Below are 27,432 nucleotides of genomic sequence, written 5' to 3' on the forward strand. Positions count from 1 at the left end.
AGTTGAACTTCTTGTCACATAACATAAGCGTGCTGAACTTAAGTATACCAAAGCACATCACTTAAACATGAGAAGATATTTTCATAGAAATTTTTTCAGATTTCAACTGACTTTGCAAACACTACATCTTCTCATTTACTCTAACTTAGTCAAATGAGTAGATTCAAATTCATTAACATTTGCAATAATAAGAATGCTAATGAGAACAGTGAATAATCTGCCCCCAAATCATGTGATTTTTGTGTCAATGAAGGAATGGAAATTACTTCTCTATTTAGACTAAGACTGCAAATATTTATTTTGTTTTATAATAAGGAAAAGAAATAAAAAAGCAAAACAAAACACACCAGCAAATGACTGGCTTATATAAGTAATCCCAACACAATTTTTAATGAAGGCAAATCATCTCCCTCATAAATTGTTCCTTTCAAAGGAGGAGACCAAAATTTTAATAGTACCTTAGGATGACAACTGGATTTTTCAGTCAGGTCAGGAGACTGAGGTCTATTTCTGGGACTAGGCCACTCTTCTCCAATCAAAGATGTCCTCAGGGAGACCTTATTTAACTGCTGTATGTATAAGAAGAGCAGAAATTGTAGGGTGTCCACTGAAAGCTGTCCAAAAAGAAAAGAGATGATGAACACATGTCCTTAACCACACAAGTCTCTAGTCTATAACTAATTAGATACAGTAAAATAAATTCACAACAGTTTGCCAATCCTAAAAAGAAAAATGTAGAAACTTGCTAGCCTTTGATATGTATGTCTCTGATGTCCAGATATGGGAGTTTCTAGAACTAATGAAACTGGAGTCACTTACCTTCTCGGAAAGCTAGGTAGCATCTATGGCCATAGATATTCTCTCCCCAAAATCTATGAAGAGGAGAGGATGAAGTACATACTTTTTAAAAGCATATTATTTCAGAAGTTTAAAATTGCAGTTAAAAAAAAAGACAAACTTTAGTCACTTGAATAAATAAATAGATCAAAGACAGGAAGGAGATCTCACCAAAATACGGAGGTTACTCTAACCTAAGTGACTTATCAACAAAGTTTAGGGTATCAATATAAATCAGGAATTGAATGTAATTTTTTGGTGTATGTGCATCTTGTGGGGGGAAGAGGATTCAGATTTTTATCAAGTTCTTAAAAGAGTGTTTGATTTAAAAAAAATACTATCGTTCTGATAGATGGTTAGAAGTCATTTCTTATTTGAAGGAGGATATGGTTTGAAGCTCAGGATTTGAAGCTCAGGATTATCCTCACATATTCATTCCCATACACATATAGGAGACACAAAAATGTAATAACATCTCCTACAGCTGTATTTTAGCCAACCTGGCTAAAAATGGCTATATCTAAGGAACTTAAAAGTACAGATTTTCAGGACCATCTAGAACTACTTAATTAATAAGAACCCTGTGATTCTACATATTTTTTTAAATGCTTGCTTTTTTCATTAAATTTGAGATAGCTGTAGATTCACATGCAGTTATAAGAACTAATAGAGAGATCCCCTGTCCACTGTATCCAGTTTCCCATCTTACAAAGTTATTAATACAGTAGCACAACCAGGGTGCTGACACTGATGCAGTCAAGTTACAGAACATTTCCATCAACACAAGAATCTCTCATGTTGTCCTTTGATAGCCACACCTACTTCCTACTTCCCTCCCACCGTCACCCCTTCCTTAAACCTCTGACAATCACTCATCTGTTCTCTATCTCTATAATTTTGTCATTTCAAGGATGTTATATAAATGGAATCATACAGTATAATAACCTTCGGGAATTGGCTTTTTTAACTCAGCAAAATTCCTTGATTTTATACATACTTCCATTTAACAATTATGTGGTATATTATCGTTATTCATATACCACCTTCTTCATGAGACTGTAAGATTCTCATCTTTTTCATTTTTTTAGTCCTAGTAACTAGCATAGAATCTAGCACATAACAAGCAGTCAAAAAATCTGGAGCTTCTTGAAGGTTTTATTAATCTCTGTATCCAGTATACATTACCGTACCTCACACATAGTAGGCACTGAGTATTTAATTAATGAATAATTATAATGTCTTTCCTTTCTTGTCAAACTTTTCAATTTCCAAACCTTGTTTAGATATTACCCCGTGTGGCAGAGAATGGCTAGATACTAACTAAATACCTTTTCTTTTTTCCTGGGCACACATTTAGATGGCATTCGTCGGCCTCCCTTGAAGTTAGACATGGTATATAACTGGGTTACAGTCAATGGAATGTGGGTGGATTAACATATGCCACTTTTGAGTCTCCCAAAAACAGTCCACAAAAAAAAAAAAAATAAAATAAAAAATAAAAATAAAAAAAAAAAAACCCGGAAGTGAAGGACTCTGAGGCCCTAGTGGGTATGGCTGGGACAAATGGTATGATACCTGTAATCATTCACTTCCACATCCTCTAGGAGGCTTATACAGCTGACCCATGGTCATGGGATTTCCCCACATCCTGAGGTAGTTTACTTCCCCACCTACCTGATTTTAGACAAGGACATAGAACAAAGCTTTAGCCGATGGAATGAAACTAATTATAGTTTATGTCCCATCAGAACAAAAGTTTTAAGGAGCATCATGAGTTTTCTCCTGCTCTGCTGCTCTTCTCTTCTGTCATAGAATAGGCATGACCTATACAGAATACGTTTCTTCAGCCTGGCTCCCAAAATGAGTAGACACATAGAGCCAAGCCATAACCTTTAGCCCTAGCTAAAGTGTAGCCTGCACGTAAAATAAGCAAGAAATATACCTTTGTTACTGTGAGCCACTGCAATTTCATTTTTGTTTGCTTTTAACTGCAGCAAAGCTAATAATAAAATTATGGTTCCAGAAGACAGAAGATGACTAGATCCCTGAGTCGTTGCTTGGACAACAGCAGCCTAGAGAATCATCCTACCAGATGCCTTGTGTTATACTGCTGCATGAATGTGAAATAAACTGTTACTGTGTTAAGCCACTGAAATGCCAAGATTGCCTGTTACTTACTGTAATGAGCCTGCTCTGATTAATATACTTTCTCTGTGAAGTCTTTCCTGATGTCTCACCTTTCTGGTGAGAACTAACCATTCTCTTCCCTATTCTATTTCTGTACTTTATGCATACTTTTACTATTATACATTCCACATTATCAAATAGCACTCTTTTACACACTAACTTTCCCTACTAGTCTATGAACTCCATGAAGGTAGGGATGCTGTTGCAATCATCTTTGAATCCCAGCACATAGCACATGCTCACTTAAAAATAGTCACATTCCCAGACTGTAACATATCAATGGTTCATAACTACTGACTTACCTTAAAATATTTTTAAAGTCAACGAAAGTATTTTCTCTTTCAGTTATAGGGTTCTTGTAACATCGTGGCTTTGGAAGGGATGAATAGGGATTGCTAAAAGGAGGGCTAACTCATTAAAAACTGCCCACCTGGAACAGTTAAAAAAAAAAAAAAATGGCACGTCGGGATCACAACAGTCCTTAACCTAAAACCACACACTGCAGAGCTAGTACAAAAATGAAAGATAGTGTATTTCTCAAAACAATTATACACACATACACATACATCTAAATACATACCTGATTTCTTTGCTTTTCAACTTCATCCTCTGACATGCAGTTGGATAGGATCTCAGACCATTCCAGGCGCTCCTCTGGTGTCTTCACTGCAAGACTATCAAATATTTCAAAGTAAAGCCACGCCAGATCCTTAGCCAACTGCAGCTTCCCACATGCAATGTGCCTCCACGTAGACCAGTACAGGCGTGGGTAAGCCCTTTCCATGGCCCGGGTTCGCACATAGGTGGATATCTTCCTGAGATAGTGAAGACTGAACTTGGATGGAGGGGGGACCTGCAAGGCACCCACTATAAAGGGTTCTGCTTTCACCCAGAGGAGAACTCCGGACTGATCCATATTATCTCGAAGGACATCTGTGTGAAAAGGCTTCTTGGCATACCTAGGAAACAAAGGTTTTTTCACAAACTGATTTGAAACGAAACTCACTTATACATTTTCTTTTTGCTGTTGTTGTTTCCACTTATACATTTTCTTTAAGGTGACCCCCTCCCTTAACTGTTTCAAGATGTACTATGTCAGTTTTTAAAAGCAGATCTAGTTTATTAATCAAGAGCAGAATAAATTTTTGGTCAGATCTCACTATAATTGATTTGAACAAGAAATTTTGAAAATAATTTATTTTGTGATAAAACAAAATTATCTTACATGAATTGTTTGAAGTGGTTGTTTTAGGAAGAGTGTATAAGTGCATGAAGTATGAGTTGGAATCCTGCTTAGGAAATAAAGAAGAAATGGGAGAGTCATCTCTTCACCAGAAATCTTTGCCTACCCTGAGGGACAACGCTAGTCAAAATAAAGGGAATACAATTTCAGGGTCAAATCACTTACACATAGTGGATGGTGGGCTAAAGATCTGGATGTGTTAGCTGACATACAGTTCAGTATGAAGCATTAACATATGTGGCAGACGAATGCTCACATAAGCATGGGCTGCAAAAATCCATCACCTTTATTCTCAGTAACTGTGAACCTGCTCTGGCATATTCTTTGTGCTTAGTTCAGGTGCAATGCTTTCAGATTTTGTTTGTTGTTTCTTTGTTATAACAATACATAATTTTTATGGAATGTACATAACATATCTAAAAATAGAGGGGGAAGAAATCATCTACTGTCCCACCATCAAAGAGGGAAACTAGTCAATATCGTATTGTACTTCATATCTTTTTCTACAGATTGGATGTTAGTTTTTGAATTTTCAAACTTGTGATAATAGCATATATATAATTCTGTTATTTTAAAAGCTTCATAGCACTCTAAATAAAGGTACCCCAGTTTACTCATCTGTTCTCCTATTTTTGGACAGTAAGTAGGTTTAATACTTTTTACAAAAACAAGATAGGCAAAATACTGCTCATTGTTGAAGTAGGGTGATGAGCACATGGCGGTTTATTTACCTATTCTACTTTTGTATAGGTTAAAATTTTCCACTGTGGAAAATTTAAAGGTAGGTGAAGGAGAAAGGGGATTTAGAAGTATAACATTCCAGTTATAAAATAAGTAAGTCACAGGGAAGAAAAGTATAGCATAGGGAATATAGTCAGTAATACTGTAATAACTTTGTATGCTAACAGATGGCAGCTACATTTATTGTGTATTTTCTTTGTTTTGTTTTACTAGGCTCCACACCCAGTGTGGAGCCCAACACGGGGCTTGCACTCTCAACTGAGATCAAGACCTGAGCTGAGACTGAGTTGGAGGTTTAACCTACTGAGCTATCCAGGCGCCCCAGTGGTGTTTATTTAACTGTCGAATCACTATGTTGTACGACTGAAACTAATATAATGTATATCAACTATACTTCAATTAAAATAAAATTCAAAGCTTAAATGTCTCATAATTACAAATAATGCAATAATCACCATCTTTCTGCATATTCTCTGTGCTATGATTATTTCCAAGAAAATTTTCAGATGTGCATTGGTGAAATGAAGTAAATGACAATTCTAAAGCTCCTGACATATATTTCCATTGCTTTCCAAGAGGACTGTGTCAAACTGTACCATCATTTGACCAAGGTACCATTGAGTACCACTTGACCGCTGAGCACTCCTCAGCATTAAGTAACATCACTTTAAAATCTTTCTTATGTGACTGGTGGAAAATATTTTATTGCTATTACTATGTTTTGCATTTGATTCCAAAAAGTCATACTTCTTTGGGGGATTATCTGCTCAAAAAATAAATAAATAAATAAATAAGTAAATAAATAACTGGCACCAACTGAATGCTTACTATGTTCCAGGAAGCGTGCTAAACATTTTTTGTTCTTCACTTCCTTTTGTCCTCTCAAACACCTGGAAATAATGACTGTCCCCATTTTCAGATGAGCACACTGAGGCCTGGAGAAGTTGAAGTCACAGACTTAAATTGGCATCGCCCTGGATTAGATAGAATTCAAGTCTGTCCAGCCTGGACAACTGTTACCAGGGTACCTTAGGAACCCAAGTTTCGGGAGAATCTCTGAAAAATGGGAGTGGATCCATAAGAGGATCACCAGAACGGGTGGCCTTAGATGTGAGGCCACAGAAGAGGCAGGTAGAGGAACGTGTGAGCATGAACCCAAAGAAGGGTGTCAGAGGGTAAAGGGCGGCTGCCTGGGTGCACGGGAAGGGCTCAGGTTGCTCTAGGAAGGGAGGGAAGGGAGATGAGTGACGTGGGAAGATCTTAGCTTGCCCCAAGATGCAAAGAGGCTGCTCTGTGAGATCCTGAATTCCTGCCCTGGAGTGTGCAACCGAAACCCTGACCCTGGGGGAGGAACTCCGAGGCTCGGGGTGCAATTCCGTAACCGAACCAGGGCTCTCTCCCTCTCTGAAGCAGCCGCTGGGAGCGCTCGCGGCGGGGTTTTTGGGGCGGGGAGGTGGGCGTGAGACCCAGGCGGTCCTCCGGCTCCGCCGCCTCCGCCGCTGTCCGTGTCCGAGTCCGGGCCGCACGAGCCCCCCGGCCGGACTGACACCTGGGAGGGCCCAGCCGGCAGGCTCCGTGGCGGACCCGACACCGGGCGACCCAAAGGGCAGCCTCCCCGGCCCGCCCTCCCTACCTGGCGCCGGCCGGCGCGCGGTTACCTGCGAAGGCCGGGCCCCTCCGCCGCACCCTGCGCGCGCCGCCGCGCCCCGCTCGCCCCGCCCCTCGCCCCTCGCCGGCGCCGCACCCACTGCGCAGGCGCCAGGCCCCGCACCACCGAGAACCGGAGGCCCACGGTGCTAGAGCGGCCGGCCGCTTCTCCCGCGGGCTTGGGAAATTCCGGGCCGAGGTGCTGGGATCTGGAGCCCGACCCGGCTGCAATCTGGTCGGCGCCTTCCACCTCAGGAAAGTAGGCAGTTTTCTATTGCTCTATGCAGCTACGGTCAGCCCACAGCTGCTGGTAAGGTCAGCACGCTTTGATCCGTAGTGTAATGACAATGACGGTTGACAGTGTTTACCACGGGCCGGCCCTGGGTAAAGCACATTTACGTGTATCATCGCAGTCTCTCCAAGTGAAGTGCATTTGCTGTACCGACAAGTAACCTAAGGCATAGAGAGGTGAAAGGAACACAGCCCTCAGGTCACAGCAGCCGCCGTAGAAAGCCAGGTAGCCTAAAGCCAGAGCCCCCAGGGTTATTAGCTCCTTAACAAAAGAACCTGCAGGTAAATTGTTAGCTTTCCCGCCACGTTACCGCTTTCAGGAGCTTCTTGGGATGCCCCCCCGCCCCCCGCCCCGCAGAAAACACCACGCGTTCCTCGAAGCCTCCATTTAATGATTTTTGGCCATTTCCTGATTTCTTACTTCGTTTATCGCCTCCACAGGTGTGGGAGTTACAAAAATAAATAAGACCGTAAAATGCAATTTAGTTTCTCTTCTAGGTGCCCTCTCTCGTCTAGTAGGCATCTTCCTGAAAGCAGTACCCTTGTCTTCCGCTTACCCCTCTGTAAGAGCCGAGAGTAGATAGGGCTTTGGATTAAACAGATCCTGGGGAGAATTCAAGCTGCGCCACTAAATAGTTCAGTGACCTTGAACAGATTCTGTTACCTCTCTATGCCTTTGTTTTTCGCAAGAGCAATTATCACAGAGCACAGCTGGGTGTCTGGCACAGTGCTAGGCACCAGGATCACAGCAGTGAACAAAATAGGTAAGATCCTTGCTTTCGTAAGTGTATATTTTAATAGGGAGAATAGATAATACATATTAAGAGGGAAAGGGACAATTTCATATTAATAAGTGCTATAAATTTGGGGGGAGGAGGGAGGACCAATGCTGAATTTGATCTGAGGACTCAAGAATAAAAAGCCAGCATAGTTAGATCACGGTCGAAACAACTTTTATTCTGTGGTAGGCTCCGTTCTAAGATGCTGTTCTATTCAGGTATGACCAGACAGTCTAGACCCCTGCTCTCTTGAAACTGTACAGTCCTGTGAGTGTGGGGTGTAAGAATAAGGGACTCAGCAGGAGCTATTTTCGACTGGCCAGTCAGGGAGGTCTTCTCTGAAGTAGTGACATTTCAACTGATCTGAGTGTAAAAAGCAGTCACCCAAGTTAGAAACTAAGGGAAGAGTGCTTCAGGCAAAGAGAATAGCAAGAATAGAGGCCTTAGGGAGGAATGAATTTTGTGTATTCATAAAAAGAAAAAAACAGGTTTGCTGGAACATTCCAAGGAGTATATACTAGGTGAGGGCACAGATCCTATCAGGCTTTAACTATTTTTTCCCCCAGCTTTATGAAAGCACACAGAGTTTTATAAGCTATCATAAAGAGCTGGGGTTTTATTTTAAGTGCAATGACAAGCTATTCGAGGCTTTTGAGTAGGAGAATGACATGGTCTGACACGTTTGCAAAAAATCATGCGGTTGGGGGTCAGGAGTGAACAAGAGAGTGTAATATATTAAGAGTGGAGGCAGGGAGACCACGTAGGAAGGCTTGCCAGGGGAGAGATGACGTGACCTGGCCTAGAGAGGTAGTGGAGATGTACAGCCGTGGACAGATTGAGGCTTTAGTTTAAAAGCAAAGATGTGGATAGAGGATATAGGGGCGGAATCAAGGAAGATACCTAGAATTTTGTCATGAACAAGTAGGTGGGGGGAATCAAAGAGTTCTACACTGCGTGCCTGCTGTGCTAGACAGTTTACAGCTTTTCTCCCATTAAATTTCACAACACTGCCAGTAAAATGTTTTGCCCTCGGGTTTGTAAATGAAGCTTAGGCTTGACGGGGGCAAGGGAAGGAGGATGTTCTCACCGCTAAGAAGTGATGGAAGCTGAATCCGAATCTAAGTCTGTCTGCCCCCACGGCCTCTTCTCCGTGCAAACCGAGGCAATTTTCTTCGGGGCTTGTTCCAAGAGGGTAAAGTAAGATCTCTTAAGCCGTGCGTCCGCCCCACCGTTGGCGCAGAGTAGTTGTCCCCGCCCATTTCTCCGGTGACCCTTTGCTCCTGCACCCAGCGTAAAGCTCCGGATGAATGAAATTCCCAGACTCGTCACCAGGTAAGTCCTCCCTCCCGTAATTGGTCAGTGCTGGAGGAGGAGCCTCGTGATTGGTGGAGAGCCCGAGGTGGGCGGGGAGGGGCGGGACTCCTGGACCCCACCGCCTTTTTACGCAGTTTTCCGCGACCCGTGGCTACCGGGGCCGAGCGGAAGCCCGCGGCGGCGCGTCTCTCTGACGTTTCCTCCTCTAATTGGCCCGGAGCTGCGGCTGCAATTCGGAGGCCTAACTGGCCGGCCGCGCCGCCTCGGAGGTGAAGTGTACCGCGCTGATTGGCTGCGCGGCGCCGGCCGCGTGTGATGTCCCGAGCAGCGATTGGCTCTCGCCGGCTGCGGGGCTTCTCTCCCGGGGACTCGGGACTCCCGGGAAGTGGACTGGCCGAGGAGGGGGCGAGCTCGCCGTCGCTCGGGACCGAGGGGTGACCCCGGGGAGAGGCGGCCTCTGGGCACCGGGCGGGGGGTGGGGGGCCGGTGAGCCGACGCGGCGGCGGGGCGGAGCGCGTGGGCGAGGGGCCGGCACGGAGGCGGGCGCCGAGAGACCATGGCCCCGCAGAACCTGGGCACCCTCTGCCTGTTGCTGCTGTACCTCCTCGGGGCCGCGATCGCCGGGTGAGGACCGGGCGCCCGCGGGCACGGGGCCGGTGGGTCGGTGCGTCTGGGCTGCGGGAGGAGGGGGTGTGCGGGGCGGCGGAGAGGGGCGCAGGGCCGGAGGCCCTTCCAGCGGGATGTGGATGCGGTGCGGGACGGCCCGTGGGGGGGGGGGGGGGCGCGGGGTGCTGCTGAGCCGAAGAGGAGGACCGGGTACGTGGACAGCCCGCAACAAGCCCCTGGGCGGGGGGGGGGAGGCGGCGGTGCTGCGAGGCTGAGCGAGCAAGGGAGAACAGGTAGGGGAGCCATGCCGGGGCCGAAGGAAATGGGATGGAGGCAGCGAGGCGGGCCCTGGAGAGTGCTTGTCCTTCCTGGCTCCTGGCGATAACGGAGCCTTAGCTGCCCTCCTGCTTCACGGCCTCTCCATGGCACGTTCCTGAGAAGCCTCCTAATCTCAGGAACAGGAAGGGCATTTCACCGACAGACAGCGAGCTGGCATTCGAGACCCCGCATCCCCACCCCACCTGCGAGTTTCGTGACTCTGAGTTCTCATCTGTATCATGAAGATAATAAGGTGCCCCCCTCCCGCGTACGAAGGGAGTAGGAAGGACCACCTGAACCCTCAGGGATGCGTGCAGCCTTTTAGATCTACGATCCTAAAGCTCGGTGACCGCAGGATATGACGTGCCGGGCTCACATTTGAGTATATGGGGGAAACAGTGAAGTCTTAGCTTCTAACAATTCCTAAGTTTCCCTCACTGTAGGGGATACTACTTAGCAAAGCTTTAAACTTCAAAGCGCTTGTTATTTCTTAAAAGTGTTCTTTTCCCCCCGTGCTTATATGCTTAAACTTTGTTGTCATTTTTTTTTTCTGGTGAAACATTTTAAATTGCTAAATAATAATAATAATGATTTCTTCTAGGTAATGCTTTATTGTTTTTTTTTTTAGTATGTTTTTGTTAGTACTTCACTTAAAGCAACACATACATACCCTAAGATACGGGTCAGTCTGAGTATTGTTAATTCTGTAGCTTTAAACGCCAGCCTTTTTATAGAGAAGTCTTTGGGGAACTGTAACATTGATGCTGAACTATGCCAGCTCTCTTTTCCCTGATTATTCTGGACTGTTACTGACCCATTTTTATATTAAGCATATTCTAAGTAAGCCTCATTCTTTAAACAGCTCTTTTGTTATTAATTTTGGTGAACCTTTTGATTTATTTAGTCCCTTGTCTCTAGATCTTAGGGGTGTTTGCAGATTTGGGGGGGGGGGATGGGGAGGATAAAACGTCTAATTAATTCTCATTGGGGATGATAATTTTACAGACTTAGACCTGAAATGATTATATGACTTTCCAAAGTGCAACAAAGAACTTATGAAATCATTTTTTCCATGTTCTGTCATATATCACTTGGCACCTCAATGCATTTTATCCCCATTGCATTTTAAAGTCACCATCACTACTGTAGTAGTGTGTCCATTGTGGACAACTTTCCCATTCCCTGTGTTGAGAAATGCATTTTCAGAATAATTTTTTTTTCAGAAAAATTTTTGATGGCTAAAATGACTCTGGCAAAAGGAGTAGGTTTTTGTGAGCATGCTTATTTATTCATTTCATTCAGTAAATATTTATTGGTGTCTTCTATGGGCTACAGTCCCTACCCTTGAAGTTTATTATGGTCTGTTTTATGCATTGGCCCTTCTTGCAAATACTCCTTTTATAATTACTTTAGCAGAGTCCCTTGCAAGGAGGTCAGTGAATCTGTACCTTATCTCCCTGCTCATGCTGTATGCATATTTGTAGCTGCTGAGACTTACCGGCTTCTGCATATGGGCTTCAGCAGCTGTCTATAATTACGACTTGACCAAGACAAACCAGTATAGCCACTAAAAATGACTGCAAGATTGATATTTTCTCTCACTTTTAGCAAAAAACACCACAACTCCTACATCCAGGTAGAGGTTATTCTTTCTCAGAGTTCTTAACTGGATTTTGGCTTAACTTCTATGTTAACCTCTGAAGTTAATTTCAGTTGCTTCATGTTTAACATTCTAAACAAAGCTACGGTTAGAACTTTTACATGATGTGATCTTTTTGAATAAAGAAAATCATCCTTTGGTTATTATTTGACCTTTGGACATAGCCAGAAGTCATTTGAAGTCACTAATAGAGGGAAGGAAAAAAGAGAGAGTTAATTCGATTGTACAGTTACTGGTTGAAAATAACATGTGACCATAAATAAGGAAATAGTTCTCTTGTCTGAAAGGGTCTAAGAGAAGTATGCCACAGATGTTTTGAATAATTGTAGCAAAGTTCAAAAAGTTCATGGCCTCTCATTGTGATTACTTCAATATGTAAGATTCCTTACTAATTCTGACGGGCTCTTTTTAGTCATTCTTTTTTGTGTGTCACATGTATGCCTTCATTTTCCTACCTCTTTGCTCATATACAAACCTAAAAGCAAAGGAAAAAAATTTCACTTTTAAAAACATACTGTAGAACTCTTTAATGAAGTACCCTCTCCCCCTCCCTATTCCCTAGGCGAGATTTCTATAAGATCTTGGGGGTGCCTCGCAGCGCCTCTATAAAAGACATTAAAAAGGCCTACAGGAAACTAGCCCTGCAGCTTCATCCTGACCGGAACCCGGATGACCCACGAGCTCAGGAGAAATTCCAGGACCTAGGTGCTGCTTATGAGGTGAGTCAGGAAAAAGGATGAAGTACGAACAAAATCTACAGATAGAGCAAAGGCCATGTAACACAGAGTAACACTCCTTTCTTTCAGGTCACTTTTTAAAAAAAATAGGCTACAGATAAAAATAAGAGTAGTGCTTGCTGCTACATTGCATATTAACATTAGCATATGCCATTTCCTAATTTTTTCGTATTTTTGTTTTTTTAAGGAGAGTAAGGTTGAAAAAGATGAAAAAAAGAAAGATTGAAAGATTAATGAGTAGGTTGATCATCAGTCAGTTTGGGAGCTAGAGCCGGAAATAGAAACAAAATCTAAATGAGGATTGCAAATCCACATGCCTGCAATGGGACACAGAACATGCAGGGCAGTTATGAGATAAAACATGACAGTGGATCTTCTACCTCCATGTTGGGAATCAACAGGGATTGATGAGGACTGTGGCAAACTGAAGTCTTCTTGCCCTTTCTCAAGGGGACAGCTGTTACTCAACCCCAGCTAGTCTTTGACATGTAGAAATGGAAACACAGTATTGCCAGATCGTGTAATTTTTCAAGAGAAGTGGAAATGCAGATTTTTATGTAATTCTTTTGATTGGAAAATGTTGGTAACTAATTCAATTTAAAATTTTCTTTTTTGTGCAGATCAAACAAAACACAGCAACAGTTTACAATTTGCAGCCTCTAATCAGGAGATGAAGACGCTTTCATTAATATCATCTCATTTAATCTGCACTAGGATACCATGAAATATAGTAGAGCTGGACATATTCTCAATTTCTTTTTTTTTCATTTTTACTAACACCGAGGAATATTTATTGAATGCTTAATAAATTACTTACTATTTTGAAAACTGTTACACACAGACTCCTTCAACACTATGGGAAAAAATTTTACAAATATGTTCTGATAATCTTGCATTTGTTAGGAGTTAGCTTTTTTCATGTGTTGCAATTCACTTTTCCTCTAGAAACAGAATAAGAGATTGGGGTGGGGGAGGGGTTCCAGCCTTAGTGAGATGTAATTGACAAAATTATAGAATGTTTAAAGTGTACATCATGATGTGATATATATAGACATTGTGAAAGGACACTGCCCATGTAATTAACACATCTAGCACTTTTCTTGTCTCTTTATGATGTGAACATTTAAGTTCTGCTTTCTTAGCACATTTCAGGTATACATTACAGTGTTACCACTGTAGTGATAACATTCCATTTTCTGAAAGGGCACAGGTAAAATAATTTAACTCTGAAAGTTTTGGAGCTAAAACTTCTGAATTCAAGTTAAATCCCTGGTTAGTGAGAAGGCTGGAAACAAATCTGAAAAATATTTTTAGTGGGAAAAAGCTGAAAGGAAGGGGTCCCAAAGCCTAAAGAATCCACCAAACTAAAACAATGATTTATAGAGAGCGATCTAGAGCTAATGGAGTCCCCCTTCTATTGATGCCTTCAAAGATCCCATAGGATGGAAATTTCTAACCTGGAGCCCACAAATAAATTTGAGAGTGTTGGTGGACTCTTAAATTATATGTAACATTTTGGTTCTTACTGATAATATGGAAACCATATTTTGCACTATTTTTCCCATAAATATTCCCATTGTTTGCTAGGAACTGAAAATATTTTTTAGGGAAGCTGTTGCTTAGAATTTGCCATCTTCTTTAAAGAGTCTACCATGTTGGGGCGCCTTGGTGGCTTAGTTGGTTGAGTATCTAACTATGGATTTCGGCTCAGGTCATAACCTCAGGGTCATTGGATGGAGCCCTGTATTGGGCTTCAGGCTGAGTGTGGAGCCTGCTTGAGATTCTCTCCCTCTGCCCCTCACCCACCACTTACAAATTCACTCACTCTCTCTGTCTCTAAAGAAATAAGTGTCTCCCATGCTGTTTAGCTATGACCTAAGCAGGCTATACATAAATCATTCATGAGATTGCAGTTTATTTAACTCGAAGAACCTTTCTAGTCACTGGTTCAAATTTTCTTTTTTCTTTGTATTACTCACTTCATTGCCTTGGTCCTTAGATAAATTAGTGTTCACGAATCAAAATCCCAGTTGAGTCTTTTGTGAATACAAATCTGTCTTTTCTACTGAGCTGGGATTACTGCTGGCATTTTAATTAGTTGAGACTTTGGGTTGATTGACCAATCAACTAAGAACCTTTATTTTCTTTTGAAAATAAAATAGTTTCTAAGACCATGGAATAAAATTGCATTCCTTGGACAGAAGAAAACTGAAAAGGAAGTGAATTATAATAGATAACTTTAAGGGTAGTTTTGAGAGGGTTATGAGAGAAGCCTCTGCTGCCCATAAAGAGGCTGACTTTAAAATAGTCTTGGTTTAGGGGTTTTGAAGTGGTGTTTCTTATAGACCCAAATGTGGGGTTCATTTCTTTGCAAGACAAGAGCCCAAGAGACTTGAAAGTAAAAATATTGGAAATCCAGATCACATAATAATGAGTTTGAGGCTTTTGTTTTTAAAGTTAACTCTGCCCATTTCTACTTCCCTCAAGTAGCTAATTTTTTTTTTTTTTTTTTTTTTAGGATATTTACCCAAACACTCCTTTCACATGAACAATTATGCCTTTAGTCAAGTAACCCATTTGTCTTTGCTTTTAAGAATGTTCTCTTTCATACACTCACTTTCTTGTAACATTTAAGATAAATTTAGAAAAATAAAATTTTTTCGGGGCTCTTTACACATTATTCAGCCCCGAGCCAAAAGCGTATCCTGTTTATATATGCCAGGCAAGTCTTCCCTTTCTTTTGCTGAGCAACAAGCCCCATCGTACTTATAACCTCTCTTTTCCTGAGCCAGTGCAAGTATGGGTTTGAAATAACTTGCCTTCAATCTGTTGTCTAAATAGAGTTTTAAAATAACAAATTAGGAATAAAGTTATTTAGTTGTCAAAATTATATGTGTGTATATACTTCAGATTTCTCTAAATAGATGGGAAGCCTTTACTTTTTTTTGGCATGTTGAAAGACTTTAAAGAGTATGGAAGCTTATTTTGTTTCTATATTCTTCAGTATTTTATATGGAATGGGCCCAATTTTTTCAAGCTGTGAAATTGACCTTGAGCAGTCTTCATAGAGCAGTGAATTTTTTTTCCCCACTCTCTGCAATTCAGACTCAAAATTACAAACTTAAACATATATATAGTAGATAGCATTCTTCTACAGGTGAATTTCTACATACCCCCAAAATAGAGAAGGGAATATGAAAGTATAGTATAGACCTTTCTGAAGGGCCTATCATTTGATTCCCTTGACCTGTCAGTCTCCTAATGTGTATAGGGGATAGGGGTCCATATGGTAGGGACAAGTAGGCCTAAGCAGAAGATTTTACTGCATCATTAATTACAATCTGTCCTATCATATCATAATCTATGGTTCAGAGAGATACTGTGTCATAGAGGTGAACAGCACAAGCACAAGAATTAAACTGCATGGGAAATAAACCTGATGAATTCATCTCACCTCTTCCCTGTTGTTGCCCTCCCCTTCATAGCCACATTGCTAATCTCAGATATGATTTTTATCTGACTAGGTGAATTTTGATAAATTTAAATTAAAGACATGAATTGAGCAACTGGAAGTTCCAAAATGAACAGTGCATTGAAGAATTTAGTCTGCTAAAGCAAATATATACAGCCTTAATACCACACAGAATGAAAACTACATTTCACAAAAGTCTTATCAGAGTTTTAAAAACCCTTAAATGTGAATGTATCTTAATTGCATTATTACTAACTCGTGATCTTTTCTTCCACTGGCTTTTGTCCCCAGGTTCTGTCAGATAGTGAGAAACGAAAACAGTATGATACTTACGGTGAAGAGGGATTAAAAGATGGTCATCAGAGCTCCCATGGAGACATTTTTTCACAGTGAGTAATTTGCCCATCTGTAAAGTGTTAGTGTCTGAGAATAGGTCATCGGATGCTTATTAGAGATTTATCCTTGCTCCCTTGTTGAGAAGCTTTTGATGAAGAGTACAGCTCAACTGATTCTTGACCAAAAGGTTAATCATCCTCTTCCCTGCAGGAATACACTCTTCTATTTTCATAAAGCTCCAAAATAGACAGGTAGCACTGAAAATGCTTCCATCCAGCCAATTGTATCAATCAAATTGACCCTGACAATGTTGGGGGCCCTATGTGTTGGAAACTACTATATATTGTCTCTTCACTGTCTTAAAATCTGCAAACTGTTAATGCATAAAATTATTCTTATAAGCAGAGAGAGAGAGAAATTCCTATTCCCATACCCAGAACTGCCTCTTTTTCATTATATCAACAAGAGTGTGGCAAATATGGTAATCAGCATTGGTAGAAGGAATTAGGGTAGAGGCTCTTTTGCTCCAGTTGTGCATGGCTTTCTGGGAGTGCTAAATGACTGGAATAATAATACACACCTTTCCCTCACACCCTTTGAACCCCTCTTTGTTGAGCATTTGAATATCTGTATGCACTGATGATGCCATAAGATCTTAATCTGGGGTTCCAAATCAAGTTATAAACAAAAAATGTGAGTATGCTTTTGTATGGGTAGAGGGTTTATTGCTTTCTTCAGATTCTTAAAGGGTTTTGTGAATCCTTTCCCAAAGGAAGTAAGAATCACTGTTGCATACAGTAGTTTCCCTCATTTAGTATTTGGGGGAGACAGTAGATTTTTTCAGGACTTGTAAAGATTTGTGAATAATATGATTAGGAAATCCTTCTTTTCCCTAGGATCAATTTGGTTGTTTTAGCCTACTAAGGAAGTGTCCTCTTCCCCTTGGCTATGAGAAGCAATATGTAGGGATACCAGACAGAAAGAAAGCTCCATCTGTACTCTACCCCCACCTCCTGAAAATCCTCCCTCTCTGTTTTTAAGATTCAGGAAATCCATTCACCAAGATTGGTTGGTGGGTGAGAAGGAGTTACTTAGTTGTCATCATTATGCTAACATCTGAGGTTTCTTTTTTTTTTTTTTTAAGATATTATTTATTTATTCATGAGAGACAGAGAGAGAGAGAGAGAGAGGCAGAGACACAGGCAGAGGGAGAAGCAGGCTCCATGCGGGGAGCCTGACATGGGACTGGATCCTGGGTCTTCAGGATCACACCCTGGGCTGAAGGCAGCGCTAAACCGCTGAGCCACCCGGGCTGCCCACATCTGAGGTTTCTTAACATCGAAAATTAACGTCAAGATTAGAACACTTGAACATTTGAAGGGCATTGTTTGTATTAATTCGAAGTGATGCTTTTATAACTTACAAAAATTGATTTTGATTTTGTAGAGAACAGAACTTCCTTTATCTTAAGGTCCAAAATTCTACTAAGGCTGATGCTTTTTTAGCTTACTTAATTATATAACCAAGAGTTTTTTTACAGAACATAGCTTCTTTAACTAAAGCTAGTTTCTGAATATACAAAGTGAATAATACAAATGTTCAAAATTATCATGAAAGTCAGCATTACATGAGTTTATATGTGCCCTTTCTCAGTAAGGCCATTATATCCTGATATTCCTTGATATTAAAACAGATTATTATTTCATTGATTAAGCCCAACTTTGAATTCATTGGCACACTGTATATGTGCACTGTAATATGTATCCGGATAATATTTATTAAAAATTTTTTGTGGCAGAGGGCAATATAATTAATATTGTATAAATTTAAATTGCATATTATGTATGACTCCAATGTATTAAAAATGTCAGTTTTTATCCAGTATATTGGTAGGACATAATATTGTATCCATGTGAAGAAAACTAAATAATTGAAGACGTGAACTCTGCTTTCTTTTCTTGATGATTTTACACTTATTCACAGCTTCTTTGGAGATTTTGGTTTCATGTTTGGAGGAACCCCTCGTCAGCAAGACAGAAATATTCCAAGAGGCAGTGATATTATTGTAGATCTAGAAGTCACTTTGGAAGAAGTATATGCAGGAAATTTTGTGGAAGTAAGTTCAAACAATACAGCTATTCATAATAACTTCCAGAACTTGTTCCTTTGACTAAAAACAAGAAATTTCTGAGTGCCTTCTCTGTCTTTTGGGAGTCGGGAGAGTGATCAGATGTGTCAGTTTGAGTTAATCCTAGTCCTTGGTTTATGATACAGAGTTAACTGTTTCATGAACTCACCACCCAGTCCAGGAACTACAATAAAACTACCACTTACATCTACCCACATGCTACTTCTCTGTTCCATTCCTGTCTCACTTCAGAGCTAGCTACTGTCCTAAGTTTTGTCTTTACTGTTCCCTTGCCACTGTTCTTTGTTTGTTCTATTACATGTGTACAAATACCTGAATAATATATTGTTGTATTTTTATTGTTTTTGGCTTTGTAAAAATACTATCATACCATACATTATCTTCTGGGACTGGTTTTTTTCACTCACTATTATGTTACCAAGATCGGTAGGTGTTGCTGTAGCTAAAATTCTGCTAAATAGAATTTTACTCTGAGCACATTGTATCAGTAGGCATGTAGGTTATTTCCAGGTTTGTTTGTTTGTTTTTCACTTCCTAATAGTGCTTTTTGAACATTCTTGTACATATAACTAGGTACATGTGAGCAAGAGTTTCTCTTGGGTGCATATACAAAAGAGTGGAATTCATGGGTAATGGAAACCAGTGTTCATTTGTACAAGATAATTCTATATTGTTTTCTCAATTGATTAGTACTAGCACTTCTACTAGAGATCTTATAGATTGGCTACCTCTCTAAAACTGAAATGTGAAACTTCTCAACTTTTGCCTATCAAGTGGGCAGAAATATCATTTCATTGTGGCCTTGATTTGCATTTTCTCAGTTCATAATTAGGATAAACACCTTCATATGTTTGGTGGCCGTATTTATTTCCTCTCTTGTGAAATGTCCATATTTTGCGCATATTTTTTTGTCCTTATCGATTTCTAAGAATAGTTTATTTTTATTAACTTTTATTGGCAATAAGTGATACAAATGTAGCCAGTTTATAACTTGTGTTTTCATTATATTGAAGATTTATTTAAAATGAACAGAAGTCATTAATTTTAGCATGGCCAAATATATCAGTCTTTTCTTTTATGCTTAGTTTTTGTGTCTTTTTTTTTTTTTTTTTTTAAAGATTCATTTATTTATTCATGAGAGACACAGAGAGAGAATGTGGCAGAGACCTAGGCAGAGGGAGAAGCAGGCTCCCCACAGGGAGCCTGATATGGGACTGAATCCTGGATCCCAGGATCACGCTTGAGTTGAAGGCAGAAGCTTAACTGCTGAGCCACCCAGGCGCCCCTGTGTCTTGTCTAAGAAATTTGTTTCTGCCCTAAAATCAGAAAACAAGTCACCTATATTTTCTACTAAAACTTTGGGATCTTTTCATTTGAGGTTATTTCTCTTTTTTTAGTTCTGGAAAATTTATATCCCATTATTTTTGCAAATATATAGTCCTCTTCATTGACATTTCTCCATCTATCTGCTCATAACTTTCTTTTAAATATTAAAAACACAATACAAAACCATTCTAGTTGTTTAGCCTTCCCTGCTTCCTTCTAGGAGAGTGCCTTATTTTGGACTTCTGGCTCACAACAGTTTTCAATTATGTCCATCCCAATAGTCTCCCATTGGCTGTGTTTTTATTTCAACTCATATCTTTGTATATAATATCTCTACTGGATCTTTACATTATTTCTTATATTATTGCTAATGTCCTCCCTTATCTCCTTAAATATAACTATGCTTATTGGTCTTTCTCCTCTAATACATTTGCTTAAAATATATATATTTTATCTATTTGTTGCCTTTTCTGGAAAGTGGGGGACATATATGTAGTTGGACTCCGCAGGTGTCTAGATGTTTCTTTGGACTTTGAGCTCATATTTCCCCCATGGATATCAGCAACTCTCTTTCCAGAGGAGAGCGTTTGGGGGCAAGCCCTTGCATAGTGGTTTTATTTGTGTTCTTGGAGGTTTTTTTGGTCTTGTTTGGTGAATGCAGTCTGTTGTTTTGGAGGAGAGAGGCCAGATAGTGCTTGTCCCAAGGCGATTCATGAGAGAGATGAGAGCAGAACTTCAACTGCTTTTCTCTAGCATCTCTTCAGTGGCCCCCACTAGCTGCAGCCGCCCCATGTTGTAGCCTCCACATTATACACATGCTGGTTCAAAACAGCCTTCTGGCTCTGGAGTTTTCCCACAAATTGTGTGTTATAATTATTGCTTCTTGGAATCCATGTTTTCTTTTAGTTTTTCCAGGATTTTGGAGGAGAAAGCCAGTAGCCCATGCATAGCTACCAACTAGACAAGAAGCATTTTCTTTAGTTGTGTTTTTGCTCTGAATAGTTGAACAAAGAAGACTGGACAGTTACAGAAGATGCACTGGCTTCTAATACTGTGGTTTGGTCTGAAGGATGGGGAAAGGGCACTGAAAGTATTCGTTCTATCTCTCTTTCAAAAGCAAGATAGGTTGTTAAGGTGGGAGAAAAGAGGTGAGCCTAATTAATTCCCACATTCCCTCCAGACCTTGGTCATGTTCTTGAACCTTCTGTTTCTTAATTACTTCCCCTGCAAAATGGAGACCGTAACAGATCTACTTCATGAGGTTGTTATGAGATCAGACAAGTTCGTATATGTAAAAGTGATCAGAGCCTTGCTTGGTGCTCAGAGTAAGTCCTATCGAGGGTCTCTTCTACTCTTACTGTCGTCATTTATTCCATTGACCTGGTCTTCCATATATTGGTAGGCTTTAAGGGGTTTCTCTGGCAAGCATTTGCATCATCCTATTGCATGAACTCATGCGTTGTGATCAGGTGTTTAACTAATGAAGCAGGCAAAAACCAGGAACACATTTCTTCATGCAGATTGGTTCACACAAACCTTGAGGGATCAGCATGTTTGGTTGCAAGCAATTACAAAGAGGTGATCATTGTATCCCTTACGTGTTAGGTGTCTGAATTGAGATAGCAGTGGGAAACAGTCCTGGATCAAGTTGCCCGAAACAAGGAAGTGTTTTCATTAGATTTATCATAGCTAATTGTATGGTGACAGCTAAGACCAGCTTTCAAATGCCATAGTGGTTCTTCAGGGGTTGTGCTTCGTACAGCTCAGATTTCTTAAAAAATAGCAATTCTGTGAACTGCTTTAACTCAGGCATGGTTAGTTGTGCCTTAGAGATGCCGATATCATATGTATTATTTTACAGTTCTCTTCTTACCCACTCTCTTCTCCAGCTCCAGAATTTGAGCCATTGAAGTATCTGCTTTATTCTTATAGAGGCTGATTTGTGACTCCACAAAGGCTTCTGTCAGCTTTAGGTTTTCTGGGGGGTAGCTTGCCAGAGGAGGGAAGTTCCAGCTCCGGCATGTGGGCAGCCCTGATCAATTGAGGAGACTAAAGGCTCTTTTACTGAGAGAGAAGCTGATGTTGTTTATGTACTTCTCAGGTAGTTAGAAACAAACCCGTGGCAAGACAGGCTCCAGGCAAACGAAAATGCAACTGCCGGCAGGAGATGCGGACTACCCAGCTGGGCCCAGGGCGCTTCCAGATGACCCAGGAGGTGGTCTGTGACGAGTGCCCTAATGTCAAGTAAGTGGAGCACCTTCTTTGTTCTACCAAGAGACACTTTCATCATCTCACTTGTCTGATAAATGCTAATGGTCCATACCGAGATTTACTTCCCCAATCTCCCAACACCTTTCTCTCACTCTCTCTCATGCTCCACCTCTAGAGGACAGAGCGAAGACATGTACCTTTTTATTTTTCCAGAAGTATTTCTTCTAAATATCTCCTTCTGTGTTTCTGAACTAATAAGCAGTGCCCATTAATTCTGAATATATTTCTCAAATGTCAGTGTTTCATTTTTCCCACTTGGAATATTAGAGCAGTTATATATGTCCAGCTAACATTTCAGATTAGAGAGGTACTATTTGCTGATTATATTATAAACACTACTATTTAATTGAGCCGTATGTTTTATATATATATAAACTAGATCAGTTATTTGTGGGATCAGGAGAAGTATCAGGTAGGATACTTTGCTTCTGATTCCTGTCCTTCCAGGTGCAAATTTACATAGGTGTTGAGTAGTTTTCTCTGTTATTGATCACTCAGCTCAAAGTACTCAGTCTACTACAGGCTTCTTTAGAAGCCACAGTTACAAGATTATAGAATATATAGTAACTTTGCCCTGGCTGTTGGCATGTACGAGATGTAAATGGATCTCCGATGGCTTTGCCAACCAGAGGTATGGAATAGTCTTTCAAGAAACAACTCTGAAAAAAAAAAAAAAAAAATAGAACAGAAAAAATTAATTATCTGTATCTGGGATTTGGTCTGTATTTTCATTTTTTTCTTTCTAAATTCTCTTTGTCTCAGACTAGTGAATGAAGAACGAACACTAGAGGTAGAAATAGAACCTGGAGTGAGAGATGGAATGGAGTACCCCTTTATTGGAGAAGGTGAAATACTGATATTGATGTTTTATTGTCATAATTTTCTGTTCTCCAGGTGCGTGAGAATTCCAGCCACCCCCACCTCACACCATATCCTAATGGCCATTAGTAAACATATATATCATTTCCAATACTCTTTGGTCAGTTTTAGGGCACAGAAAGCCTTATATGACCTTCATGGATTTTCACATTAAGCCATAGCATTACAGTTTACCTTTTGAACATCACAGTCAAAAGTTACTATCCAGTAACTTACTGGATATCTAGTAGCCTAAGTTATATCAAAATTTAGAGTGTTCAGACCCTAATGGATTAATTTGAACTCAGTAATGAAAGAAGATATGTAGCTCTGGTTGGCATTAATGAGATGCTCTCAGACCTCACTTTTGAGGTTTCTGAAAAAAAAAAAAAAAAAGAAAATTTAAGACTTAGGTTCAAGAAATCAATCTTTCTTTGGTTAGGAAACAGCTCAAGTTATTTATCGCTGTGTCTGAGACACAGATGATCTTCACTAATAATTTGAAACTTGGTATAACCAGTTAGAGACATTGCTCTCACAGGTAGACTTGATAGGCCACACCTAAGGTAGTAGCTTTTAAAAATTCTCCTAAACTACAGGTAGATTTGCAGTGTTCGTCTTGTGTGACTTACGATATACCATCATCTCTTCTGACTAGGTGAGCCTCATGTGGATGGAGAGCCAGGAGACCTGCGGTTCCGAATCAAAGTTGTCAAGTAAGTGATCTGATTTCGGAGGCCTTCTCTTTAGGCCCCGCTTTTCAGATGAGTTGGATTAGAAAGAGATAGATAGCCACCAGGACACTGCTAGGCTTTTCCCTGTGTTTCATGCCCTTCATTACCTAATTGGTCATTTGTAACTACAGCAATACTGAAAATTTGGGGTTGGGGCCCAGGATTGAACTGTTATATATTTACTTGGGACCTACAAATCTAAAAGATGTTGGAAGGAAAGAATTGATAAGACAAGTAAGGAGTTGTAAAAGAGAGACAAACAGGAATGGGACTCAAGGAGAGACCTGAGATTTTGACTGAGCAAGCATGGCACCACAAAGGAATGGGAGGCTTTACATAGAAAGAACCTTCTGTTACATAATATGCAGCTTCTTTTTAGCATGAAATGCTGATTATACAAGAATTTTGCCCAGGACTTAAGCTTTCCTGTTTATTATTTCTCTCTTGTTACCACTTTGGAAAGCAGTGATACTTCTGCTTCTAAGGATTCATTGGAACAATTTTCCTATGTAAATATGGAGAAACATTCCCCCACTGCCTAGGACTTTCCCCTCCTACCACTCTTAATCTCAGAGATCTTTTCCCCAAGTTTCCTTACCTACTTTATCTCTCTCATATCTTCCCAGAAAACCTGGAACATGTGATGTTCCCTGAGTAAACCTGGTACCTTCTCAAGTCCTGGTCTTTGCCAGAATTCCCTCTTACTCCAACCTCACCCTCCCCCATTCCCACCTTATCTGCATCTACAGCTGACCTGGCCTCGAGCCTAGCCTTAGAGACCTTCCCAAATCTGTTCCAATGCCCATTGCCCAGCCCCCACTGCCAGAAGTTGTCTTTCTCTTTTCTATAATATGATTACTTGTAGTTTTAGTTTTACTTATGTGCGTTGCCTTCTGCTGATTTATAAACTCCTTAAGCATAGAATTTAATAAACCTAACACAACTTTTTGGTTTCAATTAACGCTACACACAAAGGAGTGTCTAATAAATGCTCATTGTTTAAAAGAGTGGTATTCATCTTTTACCAAGATTTTTCTTAAAATTTTTGGAACACTTTCCAAAGAAAGATGGGAGTTTTTTATTTTTGCCTTGTTCTATTTTTAGGCACCCAATATTTGAAAGGAGAGGAGATGATTTGTATACAAACGTGACAATCTCACTAGTCGAGTCTCTGGTGGGCTTTGATATGGATATTACTCACTTGGATGGCCACAAGGTAAACAGACCAATTTTCCTGCTTCCCATCCTTTTAAAACCTGTCTTTTTAAAACCTGTCTTTTTAAACCTTTGTGTGGGTGGTTTTAAGATTACGTGTTTTTTCTTTTCCTTTGGAAACCTATTTCTTTGGCTCACAACGTCCTAATGGTGTTTCCCTTGTCCCTTTTTCACCCTTGCTGCTGTACTGAGCTGTGATACGAGCTCTGGACACCAGTGCATGCTAGCAGCAGTGTGTGGTGTTTCAGGAGTACCAGTCCTAGTCCGGTGCATTGCCCTTTGCTTTCTAGGTACATATTTCCCGGGATAAGATCACAAGACCAGGAGCCAAGCTATGGAAGAAAGGAGAAGGGCTCCCCAACTTTGACAACAACAACATCAAGGGCTCTTTGATAATCACTTTTGATGTGGATTTTCCAAAAGAACAGTTAACAGAGGAAGCAAGAGAAGGTGAGAGGTCTAATGAGAAAGAGTGTGTGTGTGTGAGTGTGTGTGTGTGTGGGTGTGTGTGTCGTGTCTGCAGTTTGTGAGTATGAAAACAGTGGTTAGAGATGACAGGCAACAAAAACAAACTCTGGTGACCTTGGGCATCAAACACAGGACCAGGAAATGAACTTGCCTTTCTATAAAAGAGATATTGAAAATCTCATCACCATGTTACAAAAGGCTGGGTGAAGAGGCTTTGGCAACAAGGGTATGTGGCTGTGAGCGTGAAGTGGGATCACATAAAAACAAATCAGCTGGACCAAACGTTAAAGGGAAGGATATACATTAGAAGGGCTAGAGGACAATGGGTGGCATCAGCAATGGCTACTTGAGGCAAGGGCCCAGTTGGTGCATCCTGAATAGTAGGAGGAAGGAGAATGGTGAAAGAGGTCAGAACTAAAAAGAGGACAAAGAAGAAGGAACGGAAGACAACTGAAGAGCTTGGTTGCCATTTTCTCATTTCTCATTGATAGGGTTTTGTGGGATGTGTGCCTCAGAGACAGAAGGAGATAAGGGGCCGTGCCATCTTGGACATACGTGTGCCCATGGGGGGGGGGGATCCACACTCAATGAACTTGAACATGGTTATTTATCTGTTTAACTCGGATCTGTGGTTGTCATAGGGCCTTTTGTGAGCCTCCTCATGAAATCTCTTTAAACTCTAAGCGAAATCCCTTTTTTTTGTTGATGGAATCACTTATTCTTTCTTCAGGTATCAAACAGCTTCTGAACCAAGGATCAGTGCAGAAGGTATACAATGGACTGCAAGGATATTAAGAGTGAATAAAATTGGACTTTGTTTAAAATAAGTGAATCAGCGATATTTATTATCTACAAGGGTTTTTTTGTGTTTTTGTTCTTACTTTCAATATGCAAGTTTGGCTTAATTTGTTTCTCCTAATGATCGTCATGAGATGAATAAGAGGGCTTAAGAATTTGTCCATTTGTGTTGAGAAAAGAATGACCAGCAAAAGGTTTAATAATACCTCTCCCTTTGGGGATTTAAAGTCTGGTGCTGCTGCCTGAGTTTCAAGAATTAAAGCTGCAAGAGGACTCCAGGAGCAAAAGAAACACAATATAAGGGGTCGGAGTTAATTGTTAGCCATTTCATTCAAAATACCAACTGGAGAAGTCTGTTTTTAAATACATTTTGTTGTCATTTTTTTCTTGACTCCTGTTTCTTGTTGGTTTAGCTACGTTGTTGTCCTTCCATCTCCATCGGGTAACTTTCTCTTGATCCTCCTAGTGCCCCCCTGGCTTCCTATGGGCTAGTTGGGTTGTCCTCCCATCAGGCAAGATGGACACTCAAACCTGCAAAAGGGCTGAGGTGTGACACGTGCTCTGGACACCAGTGCATGCTAGCAGCGGTGTGTTCTATTTCAGGAGTACCAGTCCTAGTCCAGTCCATTGCCCTTTGCTTCTAGGTACATATTTCCTGGGATAAGATCACAAGACCAGGAGCCAAGCTATGGAGGAAAGGAGAAGGGCTCCCCAACTTTGGTAATGAACCAGGCCCGTCACCCCCCCACACACACCCAATTAAACACAAATAGTATCTTCTAGAAAGTAGCTTGAAGGAACTGAGTAGATTAGAGATTGGATTACATGAGTCCAGGTTACACAAAGATCTAACTGTCCCTGAGAAAGTATATCTCCTCTCATTTAATTTGGGAATAATCTGATACGGATACTTTACTGTTTATAAAGCACTTCTCATATATACAATCCCAGTTGACCTCCTGATTAAAAAGCCTTTGGTTTGTGTTAGGAACTAGGATTACCACTGGCCCTAGAAAATGTGAATGTGAAGTAGACCTGCAGATTACTTTTGCCTCCCTGAGGGGCCCCTGATTCAGATGGCGCATGACTTAAGTATGTTTTGTTTGACTTTTGAACCTCCTTCACTCTTCTCCCAGCCCATCACACTACTTTTCACATACTCTTGGGCTTCTTGCCTCAGCTAGTGAGCAGTTCAGTAGTGTGGAATAACTTCTGTTGCAGTATGTGTAGAACTACCTTCCTGCCATCTGTAATTCCAGCAGCATTCCTACCTTTGTTCAAGCAGCCAGTACTACTCTTTGCCTTTTTGTTGCATTTTGCCCCTGGTATACAAAAATGAGTGGAAAAAGGAGAAAAAAATGAAAATTTCATCAATTTAGAGCAGTTAAGAACAAGACAAAAAGCAGTGGCACACTTTTAACAGCAATCAGACTTGAGTACAACTG

General features: G+C 40.7%; 2 protein-coding genes and 1 long non-coding RNA gene across 11 annotated transcripts in view; 2 read left to right on the plus strand and 1 right to left on the minus strand.

Annotated features, from left to right (window-relative positions):
* LOC144302544 (uncharacterized) overlaps positions 1 to 3,954 on the plus strand; it is an 18,901-nt gene extending 14,947 nt beyond the window's left edge. The window contains exon 3 of the long non-coding RNA XR_013369454.1: positions 2,832 to 3,954. This is a non-coding gene — a long non-coding RNA (uncharacterized LOC144302544). The remainder of the gene's footprint in view (positions 1 to 2,831) is intronic.
* Positions 1 to 9,026, minus strand: part of TBCCD1 (TBCC domain containing 1) — a 19,611-nt gene extending 10,585 nt beyond the window's left edge. For 3 of the 7 annotated variants that reach the window (XR_013369451.1, XR_013369449.1, XR_013369450.1), the window contains exons 1-2: positions 3,605 to 3,983; positions 459 to 614 (exon numbers count right to left, since the gene is read on the minus strand). Coding sequence is in view for 4 of the 7 variants with exons in the window: in XM_077879994.1 (XP_077736120.1) it covers positions 459 to 614; positions 3,605 to 3,940 (492 nt within the window). In the remaining 3 variants the exon portion in view is untranslated. Of the gene's footprint in view, positions 1 to 458; positions 615 to 3,604; positions 3,984 to 5,836; positions 6,354 to 6,641; positions 6,732 to 8,812 lie in introns of those variants that run through there. The other 4 variants (XM_077879994.1, XM_077879995.1, XM_077879996.1 and 1 more) reach the window with 4 other exon arrangements.
* DNAJB11 (DnaJ heat shock protein family (Hsp40) member B11) lies at positions 6,922 to 26,370 on the plus strand. Of its 3 annotated transcripts, none has more exons than XM_077879999.1 (10): positions 6,922 to 6,965; positions 12,186 to 12,342; positions 16,124 to 16,221; positions 18,152 to 18,284; positions 21,745 to 21,887; positions 22,677 to 22,759; positions 23,431 to 23,488; positions 24,611 to 24,722; positions 25,012 to 25,171; positions 25,920 to 26,370. In XM_077879999.1, the coding sequence occupies exons 1-10, from the start codon at positions 6,937 to 6,939 to the stop codon at positions 25,982 to 25,984; spliced, it is 1,038 nt and encodes a 345-aa protein (XP_077736125.1). In that variant the 5' UTR covers positions 6,922 to 6,936; the 3' UTR covers positions 25,985 to 26,370. The 3 variants fall into 3 exon arrangements, with proteins under 3 accessions (XP_077736125.1, XP_077736126.1, XP_077736124.1); XM_077880000.1 differs by lacking the exon at positions 6,922 to 6,965 and adding an exon at positions 9,014 to 9,057; XM_077879998.1 differs by lacking the exon at positions 6,922 to 6,965 and adding an exon at positions 9,503 to 9,663.
* Positions 26,371 to 27,432: the final 1,062 nt, after the last annotated feature.

The sequence above is a fragment of the Canis aureus genome, chromosome 31, assembly GCF_053574225.1.
Source record: "Canis aureus isolate CA01 chromosome 31, VMU_Caureus_v.1.0, whole genome shotgun sequence".
NCBI lineage: Eukaryota > Metazoa > Chordata > Mammalia > Carnivora > Canidae > Canis > Canis aureus.